The sequence below is a fragment of the Ranitomeya imitator genome, chromosome 6 (assembly GCF_032444005.1).
Source record: "Ranitomeya imitator isolate aRanImi1 chromosome 6, aRanImi1.pri, whole genome shotgun sequence".
Taxonomy (NCBI): Eukaryota; Metazoa; Chordata; class Amphibia; order Anura; family Dendrobatidae; genus Ranitomeya; species Ranitomeya imitator.
Window position 1 is genome coordinate 26781734 of NC_091287.1, and position 25833 is coordinate 26807566.

Genomic DNA, 25833 nt, shown 5'->3' on the forward strand with positions numbered 1-25833 from the left:
GCTGTTCTGAGCCCTTTAATATGTATACAACAATAAAGTGCCACTGAAGTTGCTGACCCCATATGTTGTGGTAGTATATAGTGTATACATCAGACCTGAAGCCGCTCCCGATTATCCAGTATGACGGTCCCGGATTATAGGACTTCTACTGTAAATGCCAACATTAGAGTATTATGGAAACACATTCGGGGGTGAAGCAGATGATAAAAGTTAATATGTCCAATTATTTCAGCTATTTCACATGTTTCAGCTTAGAGAATCACGCTGCCGTAAGTTTCCAGTGACAGTATCATCAAATCTTAATCACAAGGAGGAATTTCAAGAATTTAATTCCAATTTTAAAAGGTAAAAAGTTTGTGACTGTCGGAAAAATTAGCCTCCGCATGTTACACATATTCTGGACAGTACAGTATAAAAAATGGACTGTGTACTTTCTGACAACTTGGTGTAATAGATAATCTGGAAATTCCTTTAATTATAAAGTTATGTTGTCCAAATATTTTCAACCGTTGTGTGTCTCCTGCGTCTTCTGTGTATCCTGCTGTGTCTCCCTGCACAGCCACATGGGTATCCTGCTGTGTAACCTACTATGTCTCCCTGCGCCACCCCCTGGGTATCCTGTTGTGTCTCCCTGCGCCGCCTAATGGGTATCCTGCTGTGTCTTCCTACTTCTAATTTAGTCTAGAAAAAAGACGACTGAGGGGCGATCTAATAACCATGTATAAGTATATAAGGGGACAATACAAATATCTCGCTGAGGATCTGTTTATACCAAGGAAGGTGACGGGCACAAGGGGGCATTCTTTGCGTCTGGAGGAGAGAAGGTTTTTCCACCAACATAGAAGAGGATTCTTTACTGTTAGGGCAGTGAGAATCTGGAATTGCTTGCCTGAGGAGGTGGTGATGGCGAACTCAGTCGAGGGGTTCAAGAGAGGCCTGGATGTCTTCCTGGAGCAGAACAATATTGTATCATACAATTATTAGGTTCTGTAGAAGGACGTAGATCTGGGGATTTATTATGATGGAATATAGGCTGAACTGGATGGACAAATGTCTTTTTTCGGCCTTACTAACTATGTTACTATCTCCTGCACAGCCTTCTGGGTATCCTGTTGTGTCTCCCTGCGCCGCCTCCTGTGTCTCCTGCTGTGTCTTCCTGCATCGCCTCCTGTGTATCCTGCTGTGTCTCCCTGCATCGCCTCCTGTGTCTCCTGCTGTGTCTCCCTGCATCGCCTCCTGTGTATCCTCCTGTGCCTCTCTGCATCGCCTCCTGTGTATCCTGCTGTGTCACCTCCTGTGTATCCCTGCGCTACCTTCTGTGTATCCTGCTGTGTCTCCCTGCATCGCCTCCTGTGCATCCTGCTGTGTCTCCCTGCATCGCCTCCTGTGTATCCTGCTGTGTCTCCCTGCATCGCCTCCTGTGTATCCTGCTGTGTCACCTCCTGTGTCTCCCTGCATCGCCTCCTGTGTATCCTGCTGTGTCTCCCTGCATCGCCTCCTGTGTATCCTGCTGTGTCTCCCTGCATCGCCTCCTGTGTCTCCCTGCATCGCCTCCTGTGTCTCCCTGCATCGCCTCCTGTGTATCCTGCTGTGTCTCCCTGCATCGCCTCCTGTGTATCCTGCTGTCACCTCCTGTGTATCCCTGCGCTACCTTCTGTGTATCCTGCGGTGTCTCCCTGCATCGCCTCCTGTGTATCCTGCTGTGTCACCTCCTGTGTATCCTGCTGTGTCACCTCCTGTGTATCCTGCTGTCTCTCCCTGCATCGCCTCCTGTGTATCCTGCTGTGTCACCTCCTGTGTATCCCTGCGCTACCTTCTGTGTATCCTGCGGTGTCTCCCTGCATCGCCTCCTGTGTATCCTGCTGTGTCACCTCCTGTGTATCCCTGCGCTACCTTCTGTGTATCCTGCGGTGTCTCCCTGCATCGCCTCCTGTGTATCCTGCTGTGTCACCTCCTGTGTATCCTGCTGTGTCTCCCTGCATCGCCTCCTGTGTATCCTGCTGTGTCACCTCCTGTGTATCCCTGCGCTACCTTCTGTGTATCCTGCGGTGCCTCCCTGCATCGCCTCCTGTGTATCCTGCTGTGTCACCTCCTGTGTATCCCTGCGCTACCTTCTGTGTATCCTGCTGTGTCTCCCTGCATCGCCTCCTGTGTATCCTGCTGTGTCACCTCCTGTGTATCCCTGCGCTACCTTCTGTGTATCCTGCGGTGTCTCCCTGCATCGCCTCCTGTGTATCCTGCTGTGTCACCTCCTGTGTATCCCTGCGCTACCTTCTGTGTATCCTGCTGTGTCTCCCTGCATCGCCTCCTGTGTATCCTGCTGTGTCACCTCCTGTGTATCCCTGCGCTACCTTCTGTGTATCCTGCGGTGTCTCCCTGCGCAGCCTCCTGTGTATCCTGCTGGGTCTCCCTTCATCGCCTCCTGTGTATCCTGCTGGGTCTCCCTTCATCGCCTCCTGTGTATCCTGCTGTGTCACCTCCTGTGTATCCCTGCGCTACCTTCTGTGTATCCTGCGGTGTCTCCCTGCACAGCCTCCTGTGTATCCTGCGGTGTATCCTGCGGTGTCTCCCCCCGCCCCCTCCCCAACCCCCCCGGGAAAGGCAAGGGGTTCTCAATTCTGCAGAAACGACAGGCACAACAGAAAGATAAGCTTTCAATTCATGGCAGTCAAGTCAGTGGGCAATGACAGGAGCAAAGCATGCTGGTAAGTAAATAAAAATGTAGTTCCAGTACCTACAGTGCTGGCAGAACACTGGTAAAGAGGAACGGCACACAAACAAAACAGACGGGAAGTTACAGAGCAAAAGAATTGGGATGTTACCAGACAAAATCTCCAATTAAGTTTGAACAATTGCTAAACAACAGGCCCAACTAGTGGCAAGTACCCCGAATATTTGTTCATTGCACTGTGCACACCTGAACTTCTACCCCAGCAATTTCCAATGGAGACTGCCCAAAAGGCAGCTAGTGGCTACAATCCGAGCCTATGCAGGTCATCCTCTGGGTCTAACTACCGCCATATCCCAAATAGAGATCTCTGCTGCAATTTAATAAGCCGAGGAGCAGTAATCAGTGTGAGGCCCCGGAAAAAAACAAGAGTAGCAAACCCTCAGCTGTGGAAAGTAACAGATCTGTATCTAGATGTAAATAATAGGGTTCCCAGTCACTGAGATCAAGAATAGATAGTGAGGACTCCGAACACAAAGGCACAAAGCTGCAGAACCTTTTCCATGCTGCCATTGAACAGTAGTCAAAGACCCCCGCAACCTCTAAAATGAAGGGGCCGTAGGCTGCCCTCCTCATAGCCTGAGCCCTTAGTCACGTTTCACCTGGCTGAGGGCTTCTGCCCCTTCATTAGCAATCAGTGGGGGTCTCCGGGACCCTCACATATCAAATTTTCTGACATATGTCCAAAGTAATCTGAAGGTCCCACATTCCTTTAAAATGCTATGTCCAAATTGGCAATTATTTTATTACTGTATTTAAAATGGAAAATAAACCGAGTTTGCACTAGGACCTAACTAAAACTTTTTCTTTTTGTGTCTACAGCTGCTATGCAGACAATGGATCTCCATGGTAACAGACAACAAATACATTGTGTAGTCTGACCCTTGTGTATTCTACTTCCAGATATACACAAAGTAGGGGGCAAAGTATGAGACAGCAATGACAGGAGCAATGCATGCTGGTGAACGAAAGGAAGTTGCAGCACCTATTGTGCTGGCAGAAAATAAGGGGCAATAAAAGGAGCAGTGCATACTGGTGAGTGACATGAAAATAACAGCACCTATTGCATTCAGGGATAGGGATAAATGATAAGAGCTTTGCATGCTAGTGAATGAATGCATGTTCCAGAATTTATTGTGCTGCCAGGAAATAAAGGCAGCGATGGAAGCCGTACATGCTGGTGAGTGAAAGGAAGTTCTAGAAACAATCGTGCTGGTAGAAAATTGGGTGCAATAATAGGAGCAGTGCATGCCAGTGAGTGAAAGGAAGTTCCAGCTCCTTCACTTGTAGCCGGGATATAAATGTGATCTCCATGTAAAGCGGCCATCATAGGAGCCAAGGGGGTTCTGCATAGTTTATATTAAACATCCCTCTGAAGAAAATTACATCCTCCGGCTGATAACAGGGAACAATAGGGTGCACATGACCGCATAGCTCATATGTTGCATCCAGGGATTGGGGATCGTCAAGGAAACCATGAACCAAACACACAGTATGAAATAAGGGAAACGCATGCTGCCACCTAGTGGAAGTCAGGAGAACTGCAGTTTGCCATGAAGCAAAGGTGGATGTCACATTTGCTGCATATTTGACCCTTTGTAACGGCAGCCTGACGTGACAGCCATGCTGCGAGTGTGAAGACCCATAGCTAGCCTTAAATTGGCATGTGGATGCCCAATACGTGCGAGATTCAAAGCTGGGATCAGTAGTTCTTCCCATTCTAGCTGTAAAGCAGGACGCGGCTATAAGTACAGGTTCTCGTTCTTGGGTCTTATTCACACGTCAGCAATTTTTTTCACGTCTTTGTGCTACATTTTTTTTGTTGTATTAGTGTGCGTCATCTGCTTTTTCTATACGAAAAAAAATAAAATAAATGATGGCGGTTTCTCACCATTTTTTTTAGCAAGCAGTAAGTGAAAAACGCAGACTCGGATCTCATGTGGATGGGTGAGTTTGGTCAACACATTGGACCAAAATAGGATGTCTGTTTTTTTTTTTTTTTAACCTCCAGACAAAAGATCCACGGAAAAATCACCATGTGAAAAGACCCACTTATGTGGACACCTTTGGTTTGCTTACTTTGCAAAAATTTGGGCTAAAAATATATAAGCATTTTGCACGTCTGACTTTAACAGGTTGTAGGTTTCCCTGCACAACGCTGGCTGCAGAATGAGCCGAGTCGATCAGTGAGCTTATTAGGATGAGCTTTTATTGTGAGTTTTTCGGATTTCCTCCTAGATGAATTATGACCACAGACTGCACCAAAGCTCAATGTCTGGGTAAACAAAGAACAGGTAAAAGTCAAAAGGTGCAACATTTTTAACGAAATCGAATTGCAAAAATCTGATCTCTCACTACAGAGTTATGTACAGAAAAGTGATTTCTCAGCTCGCGGTGTTCACTACGTCACATTTAGTGACTGCGGGGTGAATTTCTTAAGCTTCTTGTTTGTCTGGATTCTACTGCTTAAAGGTAATATTTTTAAAGGTTTCATGTACCAAACCCTAAAATACATGGACATAGCGTGACCCGTACTGGATCGCCAGGAAGGTCTGTGATTTAGGAGTCTGAGGAAGAACGCTGGGTGAGGACGGCCCATTTACGTTCCGCAACAGAGGGGCTAGGAAGAAATCAGCACTACTCACGTGTTAAAGGGGTTTTCACAGTATCACAGGTTATTTTCTATACTATTTTACTGATCAGTGGGAGAGCGGGTCTCTGCAGATGTCAGTAACAGACTGAATGAAGAGGAGATTCTGCATGTGCATCAGAGCCCTGTTCTTAGGCTCACTGGGGTTGTGGATCCCGGCAGTGAAGCCCCCAGTGATCAGTAGCTTGTCTCTTATCCTATACATAGGGGATAACTTTTAATCTTTGGAAAACCCGTTCAAATTTCCCGTCACCTTTGTTTATTTGGTTCCAGCAATGTCAGTCTACACAAGGGACTGCTGCAACCAATCACTGACCTCAGTACTGTGACTCTGGAGGTCGATGATTGAACAAAATTACCGCTTGACCACACAGGTTATTACTTGTACAGGTCCTTCTCAAAAAATTAGCATATAGTGTTAAATTTCATTATTTACCATAATGTAATGATTACAATTAAACTTTCATATATTATAGATTCATTATCCACCAACTGAAATTTGTCAGGTCTTTTATTGTTTTAATACTGATGATTTTGGCATACAACTCCTGATTACCCAAAAAACCTGTCTCAATAAATTAGCATATCAAGAAAAGGTTCTCTAAACGACCTATTACCCTAATCTTCTGAATCAACTAATTAACTCTAAACACATGCAAAAGATACCTGAGGCTTTTATAAACTCCCTGCCTGGTTCATTACTCAAAACCCCCATCATGGGTAAGACTAGCGACCTGACAGATGTCAAGAAGGCCATCATTGACACCCTCAAGCAAGAGGGTAAGACCCAGAAAGAAATTTCTCAACAAATAGGCTGTTCCCAGAGTGCTGTATCAAGGCACCTCAATGGTAAGTCTGTTGGAAGGAAACAATGTGGCAGAAAACGCTGTACAACGAGAAGAGGAGACCGGACCCTGAGGAAGATTGTGGAGAAGGACCGATTCCAGACCTTGGGGAACCTGAGGAAGCAGTGGACTGAGTCTGGTGTGGAAACATCCAGAGCCACCGTGCACAGGCGTGTGCAGGAAATGGGCTACAGGTGCCGCATTCCCCAGGTAAAGCCACTTTTGAGCTACAGAGAAGCAGCACTGGACTGTTGCTAAGTGGTCCCAAGTACTTTTTTCTGATGAAAGCAAATTTTGCATGTCATTCGGAAATCAAGGTGCCAGAGTCTGGAGGAAGACTGGGGAGAAGGAAATGCCAAAATGCCTGAAGTCCAGTGTCAAGTACCCACAGTCAGTGATGGTGTGGGGTGCCATGTCAGCTGCTGGTGTTGGTCCACTGTGTTTCATCAAGAGCAGGGTCAATGCAGCTAGCTATCAGGAGATTTTGGAGCACTTCATGCTTCCATCGGCTGAAATGCTTTATGGAGATGAAGATTTCATTTTTCAGCACGACCTGGCACCTGCTCACAGTGCCAAAACCACTGGTAAATGGTTTACTGACCATGGTATTACTGTGCTCAATTGGCCTGCCAACTCTCCTGACCTGAACCCCATAGAGAATCTGTGGGATATTGTGAAGAGAAAGTTGAGAGACGCAAGACCCAACACTCTGGATGAGCTTAAGGCCGCTATTGAAGCATCCTGGGCCTCCATAACATCTCAGCAGTGTCACAGGCTGATTGCCTCCATGCCACGCCGCATTGAAGCAGTCATTTCTGCCAAAGGATTCCAGACCAAGTATTGAGTGCATAACTGAACATTATTATTTGTTGGTTTTTTTGTTTGTTATTAAAAAACACTTTTATTTGATTGGATGGGTGAAATATGCTAATTTATTGAGACAGGTTTTTTGGGTTATCAGGAGTTGTATGCCAAAATCATCAGTATTAAAACAATAAAAGACCTGACAAATTTCAGTTGGTGGATAATGAATCTATAATATATGAAAGTTTAATTGTAATCATTACATTATGGTAAATAATGAAATTTAACACTATATGCTAATTTTTTGAGAAGGACCTGTATATAGGTGGAGTCCCAGTGGATTGAGACTAGGGCTCAGAAATGCCCATCTGAAAGGAGCGGTGGCCGCACATGTTCCCTACCACAGAGTTCATTATTTATGGGAAGGCCAGACTACACTGTGTGTAGAATTATTAGGCAAGTTGTATTTTAGAGGATTATTTTTATTATTGATCAACAACTATGTTCTCAATCAACCCAAAAGGCTCATAAATATCAAAGATTAATATTTTTGGAAGTTGGAGTGGTTTTTTTTTTTTAGATTTGGCTATATTAGGAGGATATCTGTTAGTGTAGGTAACTATTACTGTGCAGAATTATTAGGCAACTTAATAAAAACCAAATATATTCCCATCTCACTTGTTTATTTTCACCAGGTAAACCAATATAACTGCACAAAATTTAGAAATAAACATTTCTGACATGCAGAAACAAAACCCCCCAAAATTAGTGCCCAATATAGCCCCCTTTCTTTATGATGGCACTCAGCAGCCTTCTATCCATAGATTCTGTCAGTTGCTTGATCTGTTTACGACCAACATTGCGTGCAGCGGTCACCACAGCCTCCAGACACTGTTCCGAGAGGTGGACTGTTCTCCCTCCCTGTATATCTCACATTTTATGAGGGACCACAGGTTCTCTATTGGGTTCAGATCAGGTGAACAAGGGGCCATGTCATTATTTTTACTTCTTTGAGACCTTTACTGGCCGGCCACGCTGTGGAGTAGTTGGAGGCATGTGATGGAGCATTGTCCTGCATGAAAATCATGTTTTTCTTGAACGATACCGACTTCTTCCTGTACCACTGCTTGAAGAAGTTGTCTTCCAGAAACTGGCAGTAGGTCTGGGAGTTGAGCTTCACTCCATCCTCAACCCAAAAAGGTCCCACAAGTTCATCTTTGATGATCCCAGCCCATACCAGTCCCCACCTCCACCTTGCTGGCGTCGGAGTGGAGCTCTCTGCCCTTTACTGATCCAGCCTCTGCCCATCCATCTGGCCCATCAAGAGTCACTCTCATTTCATCAGTCCATAAAACCTGTGAAAAGTCAGTCTTCAGATATTTCTTGGCCCAGTCTTGATGTTTTATCTTATGTTCCTTCTTCAGAGGTGGTCGTTTTTCAGCCTTCCTTACCTTGGCCATGTCCCTGAGTATCGCACACCTTGTGCTTTTTGTTACTCCAGTAGCGTTGCAGCTCTGAAATATGGCAAAACTGGTGGCAAATGGCATCTTGGCAGCTTCGCGCTTGATTTTCCTCAATTCATGGGCAGTTATTTTGCGCCTTCTTTGCCCAACACACTTCTTGCGACCCTGTTGGCTATTTGCCAAACTTTTGAAGCGTGATCTCCGAACAATCAAGCGTTTAATGGCGATTTCAAGACTGCTGCATCCCTCTGCAAGACATCTCACAATTTTGGACTTTTCAGAGCCCATCAAATCTCTCTTCTGACCCATTTTGCCAAAGGAAAGGAAGATGCCTAATAATTACGCACATCTTATATAGGGTGTTGATGTCATTATACAACACCCCTCCTCATTACTGAGATGCACATCACCTGATTTACTTAATTGGTAGTTGGCTCAAGCTTGCACAGCTTGGAGTAGGACAACATGTATAAAAAGTATCATGTGATCAAAATACAACTTGCCTAATAATTGTGCACACAGTGTATAGCGGTCAGCTTTCTCAGTCTCCAGCTGTCTCACGAAGAATGAATGGGGGCTGAAGGACTATGATAGATCTTAAAGGGACACTGTCACCTGAATTTGGAGGGAACAATCTTCAGCCATGGAGGCGGGGTTTTGTGTGTGATTCACCCTTTCCTTACCCGCTGGCTGCATGCTGGCTGCAATATTGGATTGAAGTTCATTCTCTGTCCTCCGTAGTACACGCCATAGATTGCCTTGTGCAGTCATGTACTATGGAGGACAGAGAATGAACTTCAATCCAATATTGCAGCCAGCATGTAGCCAGCGGGTAAGGAAAGGGTGAATCAAAAACCCCGCCTCCATGGCTGAAGATTGTTCCCTCCAAATTCAGGTGACAGCGTCCCTTTAAGCCTCCATCACTCCAGCTCTATTCCCTGTCCTCCTCCTGCATGACTAACAGCTCCTGTGTCTGAAGTCGCACAGCACAGGCTGTCAATCAACCAGGAGGAGAGGGCGCTCAGCGGGGAATACAATTGGAGTGACAAAGGCATCAGATCTACCCCAGCTCTTGAGACCTGTTACTGGAATCAATGTTTGGTGGTTATCTATAAAGGACGGGGTCTTCTCTCCCTATTGCTTGTAGTGTTAATCCCCCTGCCAGGTATCACCTCATTATGTATTAGAATCTCCCTCTAAAAGAAGAACTTACCCAGGAAAACAAAATCATCGGGATCCTTATCCGACACTGGATTTTTCTTTGTTTCTTGGCTTTTCCGGAAAAAGCTGAACATTGTTGAAGCTTTGCCACTGGCTCTTGAAAAACAAAAAAGAAAAACCATGAATGACTTGGATATAACAGGAAATAACAAGCCATGCCCAGAAATTATGTAATAGAATGTGAATCTAATTTTTTATGTATCTGAAAGGTGTGTGGGGGGGAGGGGAGGGTCCGGAGAAAAACATCCAACTCAAAGAAATATACCAAACAAACCCAAAGTCTGCAGGGAATATAAGCCGTCATGGCAAATTATGAGATGTGTTCCTGCTCTGTGCAGTCCCCTAGGGGGGTCACAGCAAAAATCACATTAGGGAACTGATTAATAGAGGGATAAGTGACTGATTTCGGAGACCTTGACAGATACAAGACCCTGATATCTTTACTGTGTGACTATGGCAAGTAGAAGCTGGAATGGAGCGGTGATCAAATATGGGCGCGGCTCTAATCACAATCTATGGCTACGTACACAGCAACACCCAATAGGTTCTCATGGATTTTTATACAAAAATCCACGGCTGCAATGACAATCGCATCAGGAACCTGCAGCCATGTTGAGGGGGGGGGGGGGGGGGGCGATGGGTATCAGAAGGGACACCTTCCTCCATATTCAACCTCACAACTGCCTGCAGCATCTAAGGGGTTAAATAGCTGCCAGCTGCACGGCTCAGCTACTGATATAGCTTCATAAATACAAGGGGCACAATGGCCGACACTTGCCCAGGTGATGGGGCTGGCCCTGCCCGGAGGTACTGAAGCTGGGTGGCATCATCACACATGCTGGCCCTCCACTGCTGCCCTTGGGGGGCATCCAGAAATGAGGATGAGGGAAGCACTCAGGACCCCTGATCTAGATACTAGCGATCAGACCTACACCCGGGAGAGATGAGAAATCTCCATTACTGGACAATCCCTTTACTTAGAATTTGCTTTTTTATTCTTTTTTTTTTTACTTTTTGGGAGCCAGTTAGGTCTTGACAAGAAGACAAAGTCATCCCTAATCAGGCCCCAGGGCAGAGATTACAGCAGCCCGAGTCCTGGGACCTTTGTCCTCTCTTATGGGGGACCGAGATGAGGAAAAACAATGATGTTGTCATAGAAACCATTTTTGGCTGCCGGACTAGAGGGCAACTTCATAGGCAGCGTGGCGCCTCCCCTGTAACCGCGAGACATTAGCCCCCCCATTACAAAAGGACGATTCCCACAATTTGAACCCAACGTTTTGCATCAAATACACATTTTTGGCGAAACGAGTCGGTCATGTGACTTTCGGAGTCCAATCACAGAGGGAAATAAACGAGGATATTGCTTCGCTCTTCTATATCTGTTGACAGCTAGAAAAGTTGCGAAACATGGGGGGATTTAGGCAGTAGGACAACGAGAGGAAACAAGTCCCATATGGGGGATGGTAACAACATATCGTCCATCCAAGTGACGACTACAACCGCCATGACAGCCCAATGCCGGCACCACTCACCTCCAGCTGCACCTCTGTCCTCCCAAACCGCTAACCACGTCTCCAACAGCCGTCACTAAGGTGACTAACCAGTCTCTGACGTCACGAGCCCTAATTTACAGACAGCGCATGCGCCTTGGTCCGTCGTTAAAATTCTTCCCCGAACCCTTCACAAAGGTTCCATCACACTCATGATTCCAACGGTACAAAAATAATCCAATATCGTTATTATATTAATAACCGTGAATCAGATTAGATATTTAACCACTGTCACCCCGCGATCGTCAGAATTCTCATAAATCTATGTAAACTGTAATAGATTTTGCCACTTTCTAATATGGCGGAACTTGCGTTCCAGGCACGTCATAACCGTCTCTTCTTGATTGGCTGAGCAAACCGAAAGCTTGGTAGTGATTGGCTGGAAACGGTGTCAAAGTGTGCAGTGGATTGTCGCTGCGTTCTTAATTGGTCGGCGGGTATCACGTGGTGTTGTCAGTAGTTTCCCGCCTGTAGATTTAGAAGAATATCCCGGAGACAGAACATGGGGGATGTGAGCGACGCGCCGCGGGTGCGGATCAACACCAGCATGCTGGCCCAGTACATAGGGAAGCCGGTGTGCTTCGTGGGCCGGGTGGAGAAGGTAACGGCACCGAGTAGCTTCATTACCGCCCCCCAGGACTACAAGGCCCAGCATGGCCTGATGCAGCTCTGGGCGCTGTCTGCTCTGTGTTCTCCGTGTGTTCCCCCTGGGAATGTAGGACTCCAGTGTGGCCTGAGATCCCCCTGGTGCCCGTGTCGGCTCCTGCACTTTTGTCCTTTTTCCTCCGACCCCTGATATATATATATATACAGGATTTATATACTGACGGCTATCTCCTCTTCCAGGTTCACCCCACGGGGACATCATTCACCCTGTGTGACGGAGCCGGAAAGAACGCCACGGTGGAGCTAGCGGAACCGGTCAGTGGCTGCCAGAGAGGACATGGGAAGGGCGTAGCATGGGTCACTTATTGGTTTTTAATTATTATTTTACAATCTGTAATCTTGCAATTTCCATTCTTAAGCCTAATGCTAGATCCTCACTGCCTCCTGTACAATGACTGATCACGCCTGTACATAACCCAGGATACACAACGTGATGTCACAGCTCACCTCCTCCTGTATATACAGTAGATAACACAGGATCCACCATCTACAATAGGTGATGTCACAGCTCACCTCCTCCTGTATATACAGTAGATAACACAGGATCCACCATCTACAATAGGTGATGTCACAGCTCACCTCCTCCTGTATATACAGTAGATAACACAGGATCCACCATCTACAATAGGTGATGTCACAGCTCACCTCCTCCTGTATATACAGTAGATAACACAGGATCCACCATCTACAATAGGTGATGTCACAGCTCACCTCCTCCTGTATATACAGTAGATAACACAGGATCCACCATCTACAATAGGTGATGTCACAGCTCACCTCCTCCTGTATATACAGTAGATAACACAGGATCCACCATCTACAATAGGTGATGTCACAGCTCACCTCCTCCTGTATATACAGTAGATAACACAGGATCCACCATCTACAATAGGTGATGTCACAGCTCACCTCCTCCTGTATATACAGTAGATAACACAGGATCCACCATCTACAATAGGTGATGTCACAGCTCACCTCCTCCTCCTGTACAATGACTGATAACACCTCTATATACAGTAGATAACACAGGATCCACCTTTCACAATAGGTGATATCACAGCTCACCTCCTCCTCCTGTACAATGACTGATAACACCTCTATATACAGTAGATAACACAGGATCCACCTTTCACAATAGGTGATATCACAGCTCACCTCCTCCTCCTGTACAATGACTGATAACACCTCTATATAGAATACATAACACAGGATCCACCATTCACAATAGGTGATGTCACAGCTCACCTCCTCCTCCTGTATAATGACTGATAACACAGAATCCACCATTCACAGTAGGTGATGTCACAGCTGACCTCCTCCTCCTGTACCATGACTGATAATACCTCTATATACAGTAGATAACACAGGATCCACCATTCACAGTAGGCGATGTCACAGCTCACCTCCTCCTCCTGTATATACAGTAGATAACACAGGATCCACTATTCACAATAGGTTATGTCACAGCTCACCTCCTCCTCCTGTATAATGACTGATAACACAGAATCCACCATTCACAGTAGGTGATGTCACAGCTCACCTCCTCCTCCTGTACAATGTCTGATAACACCTCTATACACAGTAGATAGACAGGATCCACCATTCACAATAGGCGATGTCACAGCTCACCTCCTCCAGTACACATTAGAGCATGCTCAGATAACACTTCTATAGACTGATATTGGGTTTATTGCTGCCCATGTTCTTCTGAAGAACAGGAAGTTGGAGTCTAGTATTAAACTTAGTAACCGATGTGATGGCTGCCATATTATGTTTTTATTAAATTTTTTGTGATTTGAAAGATTTTAAACAAAAGTTTAACTTTTGTTATAAATATCTGATTTAAGCAATCGTTCATTTTCTGATGATACATTGTATTTAAATAGTTAAGTAAAAAGGGCAGCACACTGCAGCGCCAAAACATGCAAACACGAAATTTGAAATGTATTCTCTAGCCTTCTGATCGTGCACTCCCCGCCTCCTAGCTTCAGGTGTTTTAATTATAGTAGGTCTAATACCCCTCCACAGAGAGTGAGAATTTGAGTCCAAGAAGAGGTTTCACATGTACCCGTTCAGATGGAGACGTTTATTCTCAATGAGGTAGGTCAAGCGTAGGACCTCGTATAAGAGAGATGCCGTAAAGTGGCTACGAGGTACACATAAATATGGCCATTTTTATGCGCTAAAAGCTCTCATTTTTCATATTTCTAGTGCAGTAATGCAGTTCAAATTTCGTGTTTTCAAGTTTGCATGTTTCGGCGCTGCAGTGTGCTGCCCTTTTTACTTAACTATATACGAGTTGGCGACTCTGGGTTCAGCACCTGTTCACACTCAGTCTATGTTTGGATGTGCAGGTCAGGTTTTTGACATTGTATTTAAAGACATAGTATGGTTTCAGCAGATTTAGGCCATTTACTGTGTAAGGTAAAGATTATTTTATTATTTTTATTCCCCTGTTCCTGATGGTTCTGGAGATCTCTGCTTGTTGTCGTTATTTTGAGCCTGATTTCCTGTGCCCCTCGTGTGATGGCCGCTCTGATCCGCAGCCTGTTACCGTGCTGTCTGGTCCTTACGTGAGCAGGACTGACTATAAAAGTAATGATTTCCAGTCCATGATTGCAAGCAGAGATCTTTGATATGACCCGTGATCACTTTTTTAGTTTCCTGGTGATTATTCACCTCCGGTCGTCTCCTTTTGTTTTTTCTCAGCTCGATGAAGAATTATCCGGTGTGGTTGAAGTTGTCGGCAAAGTTACCCCGAAAGCCACAATCCTGGGGGTGTCGTACATCCCTTTCAGAGAAGACGTGGCCTCTTTTGGTGAGAACAAGGGTCTTTACTGAAACCAAAATAATTTCTTTATGCACTGAGACGCTGCACCGGCCGTGACAATATTTAGTCCCTGCGGTTCTGTACGCCCTTTGTGGTCCCCTGCAAAATCATTCTTGGGATCAATGGGGGCCCCCAAAGGCTGAAACCCAGGAGGGGGTGGGGCTGTCATCCTTTACTTTATTTTTAAATCTTAACTGCATATATGTAGGCCTAAAACAATACCACCTCTTGGTTATTATGCTTTTTGTTTCTTGTACTGTGGTCCTAAACCAGCAGAGAGGAGAGCTCGGAAAAAGACAGATAAAAGTGAAAAAGTCTCAATCTGCGGGAGCTCGCTGACTGATTCTCTGTTAATTCATTCTGCAGTCGACAATTGCCGGTGTAAACACACAGCGCATACAGAATGCAAACACTGAAACAATGTTATTTTAATGAAACCCACTTATAAAAATATTTAGCCTTAAGCACATTTATTAAAATTTTAGTTTTTACTCACTTATACAGCGCCATTAATTCCACAGCGCTTTACAGACATTATCATCAGTCCCCATTAGGGCTCACAATCTACATTCCCTATCAGTATGTCTTTGGAACGTGGGAGGAAACCCAGAAACGCGGGGAGAACATAGACTAAAAGAAACGCTCATTAACCCTTGTAACCTGTGTGAATGTACTCACCGAGCTCCGTCTCCCTTGATTTTCCTCTGCTCCTCTTGAGTCAAGGAACTGATTTTCCAACGCTCTGGGTCAGTGTGCCGTTAGCCGGCTGTATAACATGGCCGACGATCGCAGTGCATGGTCTCCCCATGGCCCAATCCGTGCACTGCGATGCGATTGTCGCCCATGTTATACGTCTGTCTGATTGCGCCCTTACACTGGGGTCTATGTGGGAGCTGGATGCTGCTCTTACAATGCAGGTCTATGGAGAGTCAGAATGAGACAACTTCTGGGTCACACAGAGCTGTGATCCCGAGAAGAGAATCTGGTATCAGTCTCGTGCCTCAGAAGAGGTCGATTGGTGGGTATATGTATGCCCCTACACTAAGCTTAATGTTATTCCATTTAATGGACTCTATGCCCTTATAAGGTCTGGGGGACTGATGTCACAGGGTATCACGATGATGTCATGAGTGGGTGGCGCCCTCCTTCCTCGGTGCACACGCATGCTCCAGTCTTCTCTTTTTTTGTGCTAATAGAGCAGAGCTGTCCGGGGGTAAATGATTGGTTCTGAGGATGTGGACCTCCGTATACATCGCAGGGTCTGTCCTGACAGTGCGGACAGCCATATTGACATTACATGTGTAATTGTAAGGACGCCGGTCACCTTGTGTAAGCAGAACACTTTCTTGTCCGTTTTCTCCAGATCTGAACGTTTACGATGAAGCCTTGAAGATAATTCATGAATTTCCTCAGTATTATCCCTTTGGACAGAAAGGACTGGAATAAGCCTCTTCCGCCCGCTGGTAATCCAGGTTCTGCTACCGTCTTACTCCAGCAGCGGCTCTGTAAATCTCAATATAAATAGTTATTTTCTTTTTTTAGTTTCTGGTCTGTGTCTATTTGTGAATATGTATAATCCGTGGGAGCTGACATCCTGATGTCTCCCAGGTTCTTGGTGCTGCTACCCGGCCTAGTACACCCATCCTAGTCAGCACGGATTCGCCATACCCAGCCAGCGGCCATCAACATGGCAGTGACTTTAACACTGCTGGCAGTGATTGTCAGCAGCATCTAAATGGGGATCAAAGAGGTAATCCCCATCTATACGCGTACAGCATCACCACAAGATTTGTAACTACCGCAGTCAGGGGAGAGGTGGTCGGAATAAATGGCTGCATCCACTACAAGGGATTGGATTTCCATTTGGGCCTTATTCTCCTCCGGAAACATTATGTACTTATTATTGTTTTTTTATCTAACCTCTGAATTTGAGCCTCCATTATTGCCAGCAGATGATGGCTGTCATACAGCCTGGACCTCAGTCTAACAGCAGCAGCTGAGCTCTCACCACTAATGATCACTCTCGCCACTAATGAGCCGATACCTGTGTAGCCCAGATCCTCCAGGATGGAACAAGAGCGCAGATAACAGGACAGAGGGGGCAACACGGGAGTGTAGAAAGCCATCAACCCAAAAGCAGGACCAGTATCTGCTACTGTGTGTGATGGGGACTTGAAGGAGCATTGTATGTACACAGTGACTGCACCAGCAGAATAGTGAGTGCAGCTCTGGAGTATAAGGCTATGTGCACACGTTGTGGATTAGCCTTTGGAATTTCTGGTGCGGATTCTGCCTCTCCCGGCAGAAAATGCACCTGCGGATTTGTTGTGTTTTTTGTGCGGTTCCGCAGCGGTTTTTGTGTTTTTGCTGTGGTTTTCTATAATGGAATGGGTACAAAAACGCAGATTCACAAAAAAGAAGCGACATGCTACTTCTTTTAAACCGCAGCGTTTCCACAGCGGATTTTCCACAAAGTGTGCACAGCATTTTTTTTTCTCATTTACAGTACAATGTAAATCAATCAATTGCGGATCTGCAGCGTTTCTGCACCTCAAAAAATGCTGCAGATCCGCAGAGAATCCACAACGTGTGCACGTACCCTAATACATGATGTAACTCAGGATCAGTAATGTAATGTATGTACACAGTGACTGCACCAGCAGAATAGTGAGTGCAGCTCTGGGGTATAATACAGGAGGTAACTCAGGATCAGTAATGTATGTACACAGTGACTGCACCAGCAGAATAGCGAGTGCAGCTCTGGGGTATCATATAGGAGGTAACTCAGGATCAGTAATGTATGTACACAGTGACTGCACCAGCAGAATAGTGAGTGCAGCTCTGGGGTATAATACAGGATGTAACTCAGGATCAGTAATGTAATGTATGTACACAGTGACTGCACCAGCAGAATAGTGAGTGCAGCTCTGGGGTATAATACAGGATGTAACTCAGGATCAGTAATGTATGTACACAGTGACTGCACCAGCAGAATAGCGAGTGCAGCTCTGGGGTATAATACAGGAGGTAACTCAGGATCAGTAATGTATGTACACAGTGACTGCACCAGCAGAATAGTGAGTGCAGCTCTGGGGTATCATATAGGAGGTAACTCAGGATCAGTAATGTATGTACACAGTGACTGCACCAGCAGAATAGTGAGTGCAGCTCTGGGGTATAATACAGGATGTAACTCAGGATCAGTAATGTAATGTATGTACACAGTGACTGCACCAGCAGAATAGTGAGTGCAGCTCTGGGGTATAATACAGGATGTAACTCAGGATCAGTAATGTATGTACACAGTGACTGCACCAGCAGAATGATTGCACCACTGGAAAGTAATATTTACAGAAATAATTAACTTTATATGTAAACTATGAGACAGTCTGGTGAGGGACAATCGCTTTAGAAACACGTGGCAATGCAGTTAAAGGAGGAAAAACAGAACATGTCCAGCTGAATTGATAACTGGGGGAGAACAGTGATCCCCACGTTCCAGTGCTCAGGTCTATCACTATATACAAAAGCTGTGAACGATCCAGAAATCATAAAAATGTCCTTTTAAAATGTAATTGGAGTTTTTCCTCTATAAATCCCTTTCTGGAGAGAAGCGTCGTTCATCAGATCCATCTGTCCGTATCCAGATCCTCCTTGAGTCCTGTGAGCTGGACATGGCTGTGGTGCATGGGACGCCGAGTGTCTCCGCCGCTCGGCCAGGTCTTGTATGGTGGGGTCCTAGACAAGGATCGGACTTACGGCTGGGCAGTCTCTGCAGGAACCAGGTTGCCTGTCGTATCCAGCTGCATGCACTTACAGGAGCAGGCGGACACCGGGCACTCTGTGTGATCTCTGCAAAAACAGGGACAAGGGCAATTAGTGCAGAAGAAAATGGCTGCAGACATTGCAATCCTATGAAGACCCTGCAGCGGGCAGAAGACGTTGCTTGAGGTTACCAGTCTTCCTCTTTTACATGGCTCCACCTACAGCTGTTAAGTCCTACTGTCAGTCACTGACAGTGCCATGTAAGACACACCAGCCAGAAGGTGGCAATCCTTCCCATTGGCGCTTCTGTCACATGATCGCAGGGCGCCGATGGGTTGTCCTGATGGGTGGTGGTCTGCAGAAGACCCCATTCCGTGTCAGTGTTAATCTGAACACCAGCTGATAGGAGATTGTGATTTCTGCTATACATAGCACGGCTGAAGCCCACCATGTATAGCACAAGTTATCGGACCATCGCTGCTTCAAGTGCCTTAAAGGGAACCTGTAACCCCGAAGATCATGGGTGAGGTAAGCCCACCGGCATCAGGGGCTTATCTACAGCATTCTGGAATGCTGTAGATAAGCCCCCGATGTTACCTGAAAGAGGAAAAAAAGATATTAGATTATACTCACCCAGGGGCGGTCCCGCTGTTGGTCCGGGTCCGGCGCCTCCCATCTTCATCAGATGTCCTCTTCTGGTCTTCATGCTGCGGCTCCAGCGCAGGCGTACTTTGTCCTATTGAGGGCAGAGCAAAGTACTGCAGTGCGCAGGCGCTGGGAAAGGTCAGAGAGGCCCTGCGCACTGCAGTACTTTGCTCTGCCCTCAACAGGACAAAGTACGCCTGCGACGGAGCTGCAGCATGAAGCCAAGAAGAGGACATCTGATGAAGATGGGAGGAGGTGCCGGACCCGGACCAACATCGGGAATGCCCCTGGGTGAGTATAATCTAACGTCTTTTTCTCATCTTTTAGGATACATCCGAATTCCAGAATGCTGTAGATAAGCCCCTGATGCCGGTGGGCTTACCTCACCCGCGATTTTCGGGGTGACAGGTTCCCTTTAAAAAGAATATTGAAGTCAGTAAAAGTTTTTGTTTTTTTTTTTAAATAAAACCCCACACCTTCGCACCATTGAAAATATAACAATTGCAATTTTTTTTTTTTTTTTTTTTGGTCGAATCAAAATATATAAACAATCCGGTAAACGGTGTAACGATAAAAAAAAAATCAAAACCGCCAGAATTATGTTTTTTTGCCATGGCAACATTGCAATAAAAGGCAATCAAAGCATCGTATCTGTTCCAAAATGGTCTCAATAGAAAATGTCAGTACAAAGAGGAGTCCTCACTCAGCAATTTCACAGCAAATAGATTTTTTTTTTCCAGTACGCTATATGGTAAAAAAAAAAAAAAAAAAATCGTGTGATTCAAAAGTGCAACTCGTCCCGCAAAAAAACCTAAAACAAAGCCTCACAAGGATAGTAGGATTGATATTCATACAGTGGGGAATGAGCAGGAGGAGAAAAAGCGGGGCCAGGACGCCCTCTCACATCCTAACAAGGCCCCACATTCCCTTAGGACAGTGTTCCCCAAGTCCGGTCCTTAAGAGCCACCAACAGGTCATGTTTTCAGGATTTCCTTAGTATTGAACAGGTGATAATTGCATCACCTGGACATGAAAGCATTCAATGACCCTGGGAAACACTAAGGAAATCCTCAAAACACGACCTGTTGGTGGCTCTTGAGGACCGGAGTTGGGGAACACTGCCATAGGATATGAAAAGATGATGGGAATCGTTTTTTTTTTACCCTACTCCATTCCTTACTTGAACCAGCTCATCATGTGTCCGGCGTGACCACCGTGTCGACAGTTGTGACACCATGTGAACCAATTGTTGAACTGGGCCACCTTCTTCTCCTTGCTGAGGTCGACCTTCTCATCAGACTTTGACGCCCCTATGGAGAAACGGCTCAGATGTTGAGAAAGGAAAAGTCGTATTGACACCGTGCATCAATACATTCAGCAGCTTTGCCGAGGTAGATGGAAGAGTCGCTGAACGGAGCGATTGCCTGCAGCGGTTATGCCACTGCAGCCATTACACTGAATCTGGCACAGATCTGTCGCTGGACCAAGGGAGGGTGAGCCCTTGCGTTGTGTGCTGTTAACTAGTCATTTTCTATTTTCTTGAAAGTGGACATCCCCTTTAAGGGACGTGGTCACATCTTACTTCAGCTTGCATGCTTTTCTTCAAGGATTTCGGTAACAAGCTACATGCAGTACACGATACCAGAAAGAATCCTTCTGTTCTTGGATTTTTAATAAGACGTCAATTGCAAAGATTTTACAAAAAACACTGAAATTTTACCGATTTAAGAAGATGGGAAAATCCAGAAAACGTCTCTGGGTTAATCTGCGGAGATTACCTGGACAACTGGAGATGGGATTTCCCATGTTGATGAGGCAGAGGGCGCAGCGTGGAAGGGGCTTCCGGCAGCCGGGGCAGCTGGTGAACTTTGACTTGGTCGGTGACCCGCTGACTCCATACTGGCTGAATCCTCGGCCCTGGTGCGGTACGGAGGAGCAGCTATACGAGATGGATTTCCCGCAGAAATTACAGCTCACAAACACCTGCAAAAAATAAATTACATTTTCCACCCTTAGTAAAACAAAAAAAAAATTGTAGGCAATATTAATTTATTCTTATTTATATAGAACCATTGATTCCATGGTGCTGTCCATGAGAAGGGGTTACATACAAATTACAGATATCACTTACAGTAAGCTAACAACCACAGACTGATACAGAGGGGCGAGGACCCTGCCCTTGCATTCTACAGGATTATGGGGAAGGAGACAGTAGGTTGAGGGTTGCAGGAGCTCCGGTGTTGGTGAGGCGGTAGCTCCGGTGTTGGTGAGGCGGTAGCTTCGGTAGCGATGAGGCAGCGAATCAGTGCAGGCCGTAGGCTTTCCTGAAGAGATGGGTTTTTAGGTTCTGTCTGAAGGATCCGACTGTGGTTGATAGTCGGATGTGTTGGGACAAAGAACTCCAGAGGATGGGGGATATTCGGGAGAAGTCTTGGAGGCGGTTGGATGAGGAGCGAATAAGTGTGGAGGAGAGAAGGAGGTCTTGGGAGGACCGGAGATCACGTGAGGGAAGATATCGGGAGTTTAGTTCATAGATTTATGGAGGAGACAGGTTGTAGATGGCTTTGTAGGTCAGTGTTAGTAATTTGAATTGGATACGCTGAGGGAATGGGAGCCAGTGAAGAGATTTGCAGAGGGGGAAGCAGAGGAGTAGCGAGGAGAGAGATTAATTAGTCGGGCAGCAGAGTTAAGGATGGACTGGAGAGGTGCAAGGGTGTTAGCAGGGAGGCCACAGAAAGCATTAAGCTACTTACTGGTAGCGGCATTTCTCGGAGGCCCATGATAGCACGACGAGAGAGGGGATCCGCCCATTAGGAACAGGAAACCTACAGATACAAAAGGGCGGCACCTCTCCCTTGCCTCAGTTGTATTTCAGAGTCTTGAGAGGACTACCGCGGTTAGTGGTACACAAAAATATACACTATATACAGATTATATACAAAATATCAGACATCTATTGGAACTGGTATCGTATTGTGAAATATATACATTTATAGGAAGTGCAACCCCCAGTGAATAGGGAGGGAACTAAGGGTGCTGTCATGGGCCTCCGAGAAATGCCGCTACCAGTAAGTAGCTTAATGCTTTACTCGGACTCCCATGACAGCACGACGAGAGAATTACAGAGATATAAGCTTCCTTAGGGAGGGACTATGGCCTGTAGCACCCTTAACCCGAATGTGAGATCAGAGGAAGCCCCCAAATCCAACCTATAGTGTTTAAAGAAGGTGGACGGGGATGACCATGTGGCCGCCTTACATATCTGGTCGATTGATACTCCAGACTTTTCCGCCCAGGATGTAGCCATGGCCCTGGTGGAATGCGCCCTCAGATTCTGCGGAGCCGGACCTCCACCTGCAGTGTAAGCCAAAGAGATAGCCTCCCTAATCCACTTTGCTAGTGTGTACTTTGATACCCTAAGTCCCTTTCTAGGGTTTTGGAAAGATAAAAATAACGCATCATCTTTCTTCCATGTGTCAGCAACAGAGATGTATTCTAGCAGGCATCTCCTAACATCTAATGTATGGAGTAGTTCTTCTTTAGGGTTGGAGGGATTGGGAAGGACACTTTTGGTAAATAGGCTGGGTCCGGTCTGAGGATTACTCTGTCTGGTAGAAACTCTGTATAAGGGGCAAGCCTGGAGAGCGCTTGTATGTCCCCCACTCTACGGGCAGATGTAATTGCCACAAGAAAAGCTGTCTTAAGGGATAAGGCCTTAATTGAAGCTCATTGTAAAGGTTCAAACGGCTCTCTAGTCAATGCTGACAGTAGTAGGTTGAGATCCCAAGGCATAGATCTATCTTTATGTATGGGTCTAGATCTAATAGATGCTTTAATGAACCTTGAGATCCAATAATTATTGGCGATGTTACATGAAAATAGAGCCCCTAGGGCCGAGACCTGTACCCTTAGAGTACTAGTGGATAGATCTAGCTCTAAGCCTCTTTGCAGGAATTCTAAGATTTGTTTTATAGGTAATCCCTCTTCTAAATTAAAATCAGAAGAGGCCAGAAATTTCCGCCAGGTTCTAGCGTAAACTGTTGTGGTTATTTGCTTTCTACTTTTCATAAGGGTCTCAATTAGACTCGGGGAGAACCCTTTGCTTTTTAGTAACGCCCTTTCAAAATCCATGCCGTTAAATGGAGATTCTTTACTTGAGGATGGCTGATCGGACCCTGGTAGAGCAGATCTGGAATGTCCGGAAGTACCCAGGGATCCTCCACTGACATGATCCTGAGCCAAGTGAACCAGGCCCTTCTGGCCCAGAATGGGGCAATCAATATAACTCTGGCTCGATCTTCTCTTATCTTCCTGACTACTAGGGGTAACAGGCCTAGTGAAGGAAATGCATTCGCCAGTTGAAAATCCCATTTGATCAGAAAGGCGTCTACCGTCAGAGGATTTTCCCTGGGATTTAGGGAACAAAATTTTGTTGTCTTCCGATTGTCCCTGGTAGCAAATAAATCTACTTCTGGATGTCCCCATTTGTGGACGATCTGATCGAACACGCAATTGTTTAGGGACCACTCCCCTTGCCTCAAGGTGTTGCGGCTTAGAAAGTCCGCCTTGATGTTTTCTTTTCCTCTTATGTGTAGAGCGGTTAGGGATAAGAAGTGATTTTCCGCTGTCTGGAACAGACGATCCGCTACTCTCATCAGTGACTCGGAATGAGTTCCACCCTGATGATTTATGTATGCGACCGCCACCTGGTTGTCCGATAGGATCTTGACATGATGACCCTGCAGATATATGAGGAATTTTTTCACCGAAAGCTCTACTGCCATTAACTCTTTCTGGTTGGAGGAGGCTGATGTTAGGGGAGGGGACCATAGACCCTGAACCATCATGTCATCCATGTGTGCTCCCCAACCCGAAGGGCTAGCATCTGTTGTTACCACCCGTGTTACCTGAGACACCCAGGGAACTCCCGCCGATAAATTTTCACTGACTAACCACCACTTAAGAGATGTGAGTGCTTTTGGACTCAAGGTAATCTGACTCTGCAGGGACCCCCGTAAGATTCTGTCATTAACCAGCACCTCGGATTGTAACGGTCTGGTGTGGAACTGGGCCCAACGGACGGCGGGAATGCAAGAGGTTAAAGAACCCAATAATGACATAGCCTGTCTAAGGGTCATGGAAGGCTTATCAATTGCCCTAGACACCTGTTGTTGGATATGTAACAACTTGTCGGGTGGAAGACAACACTGTTGGGATTCTGAGTTTAACAATAGTCCCAAAAATCTTTGTATTTTCTGGGGCTGTAAACGAGATTTTTCATAATTCACGATCCACCCCAGATGCTCAAGTTTGGATGTGGCTGTCTCTAGCTGAGAAAGGCAATGGTCTGCAGAGCTCCCTACTATAAGAAAGTCATCCAAGTAGGGAATAATTAGGATGTCAGACTCTCGTAAGTGCACCATGACTTCGGCCACTAACTTTGTAAACACCCTAGGAGCTGCTGATAAGCCGAAGGGAAGAGCTCTGAACTAGAAATGGCGAATCTGGCCCCCCATTGACACAGCTACCCTCAGGAATCTCTGCAAGTGTTCATGTATTGGAACATGATAGTATGCATCTTTTAGATCTACAACTACCATGAAACAGTGATTAAACAACATTTTTATTGCTGAATTGATTGTTTCCATTTTAAATTATTCATTGACCAGTAACTCATTAAGACATTTGAGATTAATGATCGTTCTAAAAGATCCGTCTGGTTTCTTAATCAGAAAAAGAGGAGAATAAAATCCCCTTCCTCTTTCTGATTCCGGAATTTCAATCAGCACGTTCTTGGAACATAAGTTGATAACCTCTGCTTCCAGGGCTGCTTGCTCAAGGGGGGAGGAACGTAAAGGGGTTAATTTAAATTTTTCACGAGGCCAGTGATTGAAGTCCAGTTTTAGACCTTCAGTAATGATGCCTCTGACCCATTTACTGTTTGTAATGTCAAGCCAAGCTGAGGAAAAAGCTGACAGTCTACCCCCCACAGGGATCGCTAGTCATTGGTCCGGTTTTTTCTGATCCTTTGAGGAACGGCGAAACATATAGCCCGTACCTCTACCGCGTCTGTCTTCCCATCTGAAACTTTCTCTAGTGGGAGAGGACCCGCGTTTCTTCCCGCGACCAAATCTCCTTCGATTGAAGGGCCGGCGGTAAGATGAATATAGATTGGGGAATTTCTTTTTGTCATCCCCTGCTTTTTCCAACAACTCGTCCAGAGTTGGACCGAAGAGGTATTGTCCTTCACACGGAATGGCGCAGAGCTTAGTTCTGGACTGAATGTCACCTGACCAGCATTTCAGCCACAAGGCCCTGCGAGCCGCGTTAGATAGTCCTGCCGCTCTAGCCGCCATTCTAACCAAGTCCACGGATGCGTCCGATAGGAAGGCTGCAGCATTCTGGATGGTCGGTAGAGCCTTCAGAATAGTGTCTCTGGATGCACCGTCCTTAAGCTGAGACTCTAACTGATCTAGCCAGACCATTAATGATCTGGCCGTACATGTTGCCGCCACGGCTGGTCTGAGAGATCCAGCCGCCATCTCCCAGGTACCTTTAAGGAAGATATCTGCCTTCCTGTCCAGAGGATCCTTGAGGGTCCCCATATCCTCAAAGGGTAATGAGGCTTTCTTTGACGCTTTTGCTACAGCCGCGTCCAATTTA

At 45.9% G+C, this 25833-nt stretch overlaps 3 protein-coding genes across 3 annotated transcripts in view; 1 reads left to right on the plus strand and 2 right to left on the minus strand.

The window, feature by feature from the left end:
* Positions 1 to 11337, minus strand: part of UMAD1 (UBAP1-MVB12-associated (UMA) domain containing 1) — a 29218-nt gene extending 17881 nt beyond the window's left edge. The window contains exons 1-2 of the mRNA XM_069729349.1: positions 11247 to 11337; positions 9704 to 9807 (exon numbers count right to left, since the gene is read on the minus strand). Of these exons, the coding sequence (XP_069585450.1) occupies positions 9704 to 9785 (82 nt within the window). The 5' untranslated portion in view covers positions 9786 to 9807; positions 11247 to 11337. The remainder of the gene's footprint in view (positions 1 to 9703; positions 9808 to 11246) is intronic.
* A 367-nt stretch (positions 11338 to 11704) lies between these two features.
* Positions 11705 to 16301, plus strand: RPA3 (replication protein A3). Its single transcript, XM_069729351.1, has 4 exons — positions 11705 to 11865; positions 12111 to 12185; positions 14640 to 14748; positions 16124 to 16301. Exons 1-4 carry the CDS (start codon positions 11767 to 11769, stop codon positions 16204 to 16206), a joined length of 366 nt encoding a protein of 121 aa, XP_069585452.1. The 5' UTR covers positions 11705 to 11766; the 3' UTR covers positions 16207 to 16301.
* A 1801-nt stretch (positions 16302 to 18102) lies between these two features.
* The window catches only part of MIOS (meiosis regulator for oocyte development), a 48861-nt gene continuing 41130 nt past the window's right edge, over positions 18103 to 25833 (minus strand). Inside the window, exons 9-11 of the mRNA XM_069729350.1 lie at positions 20949 to 21153; positions 20351 to 20480; positions 18103 to 18612 (exon numbers count right to left, since the gene is read on the minus strand). Coding sequence (XP_069585451.1) covers positions 18516 to 18612; positions 20351 to 20480; positions 20949 to 21153 — 432 coding nt within the window. The 3' untranslated portion in view covers positions 18103 to 18515. The remainder of the gene's footprint in view (positions 18613 to 20350; positions 20481 to 20948; positions 21154 to 25833) is intronic.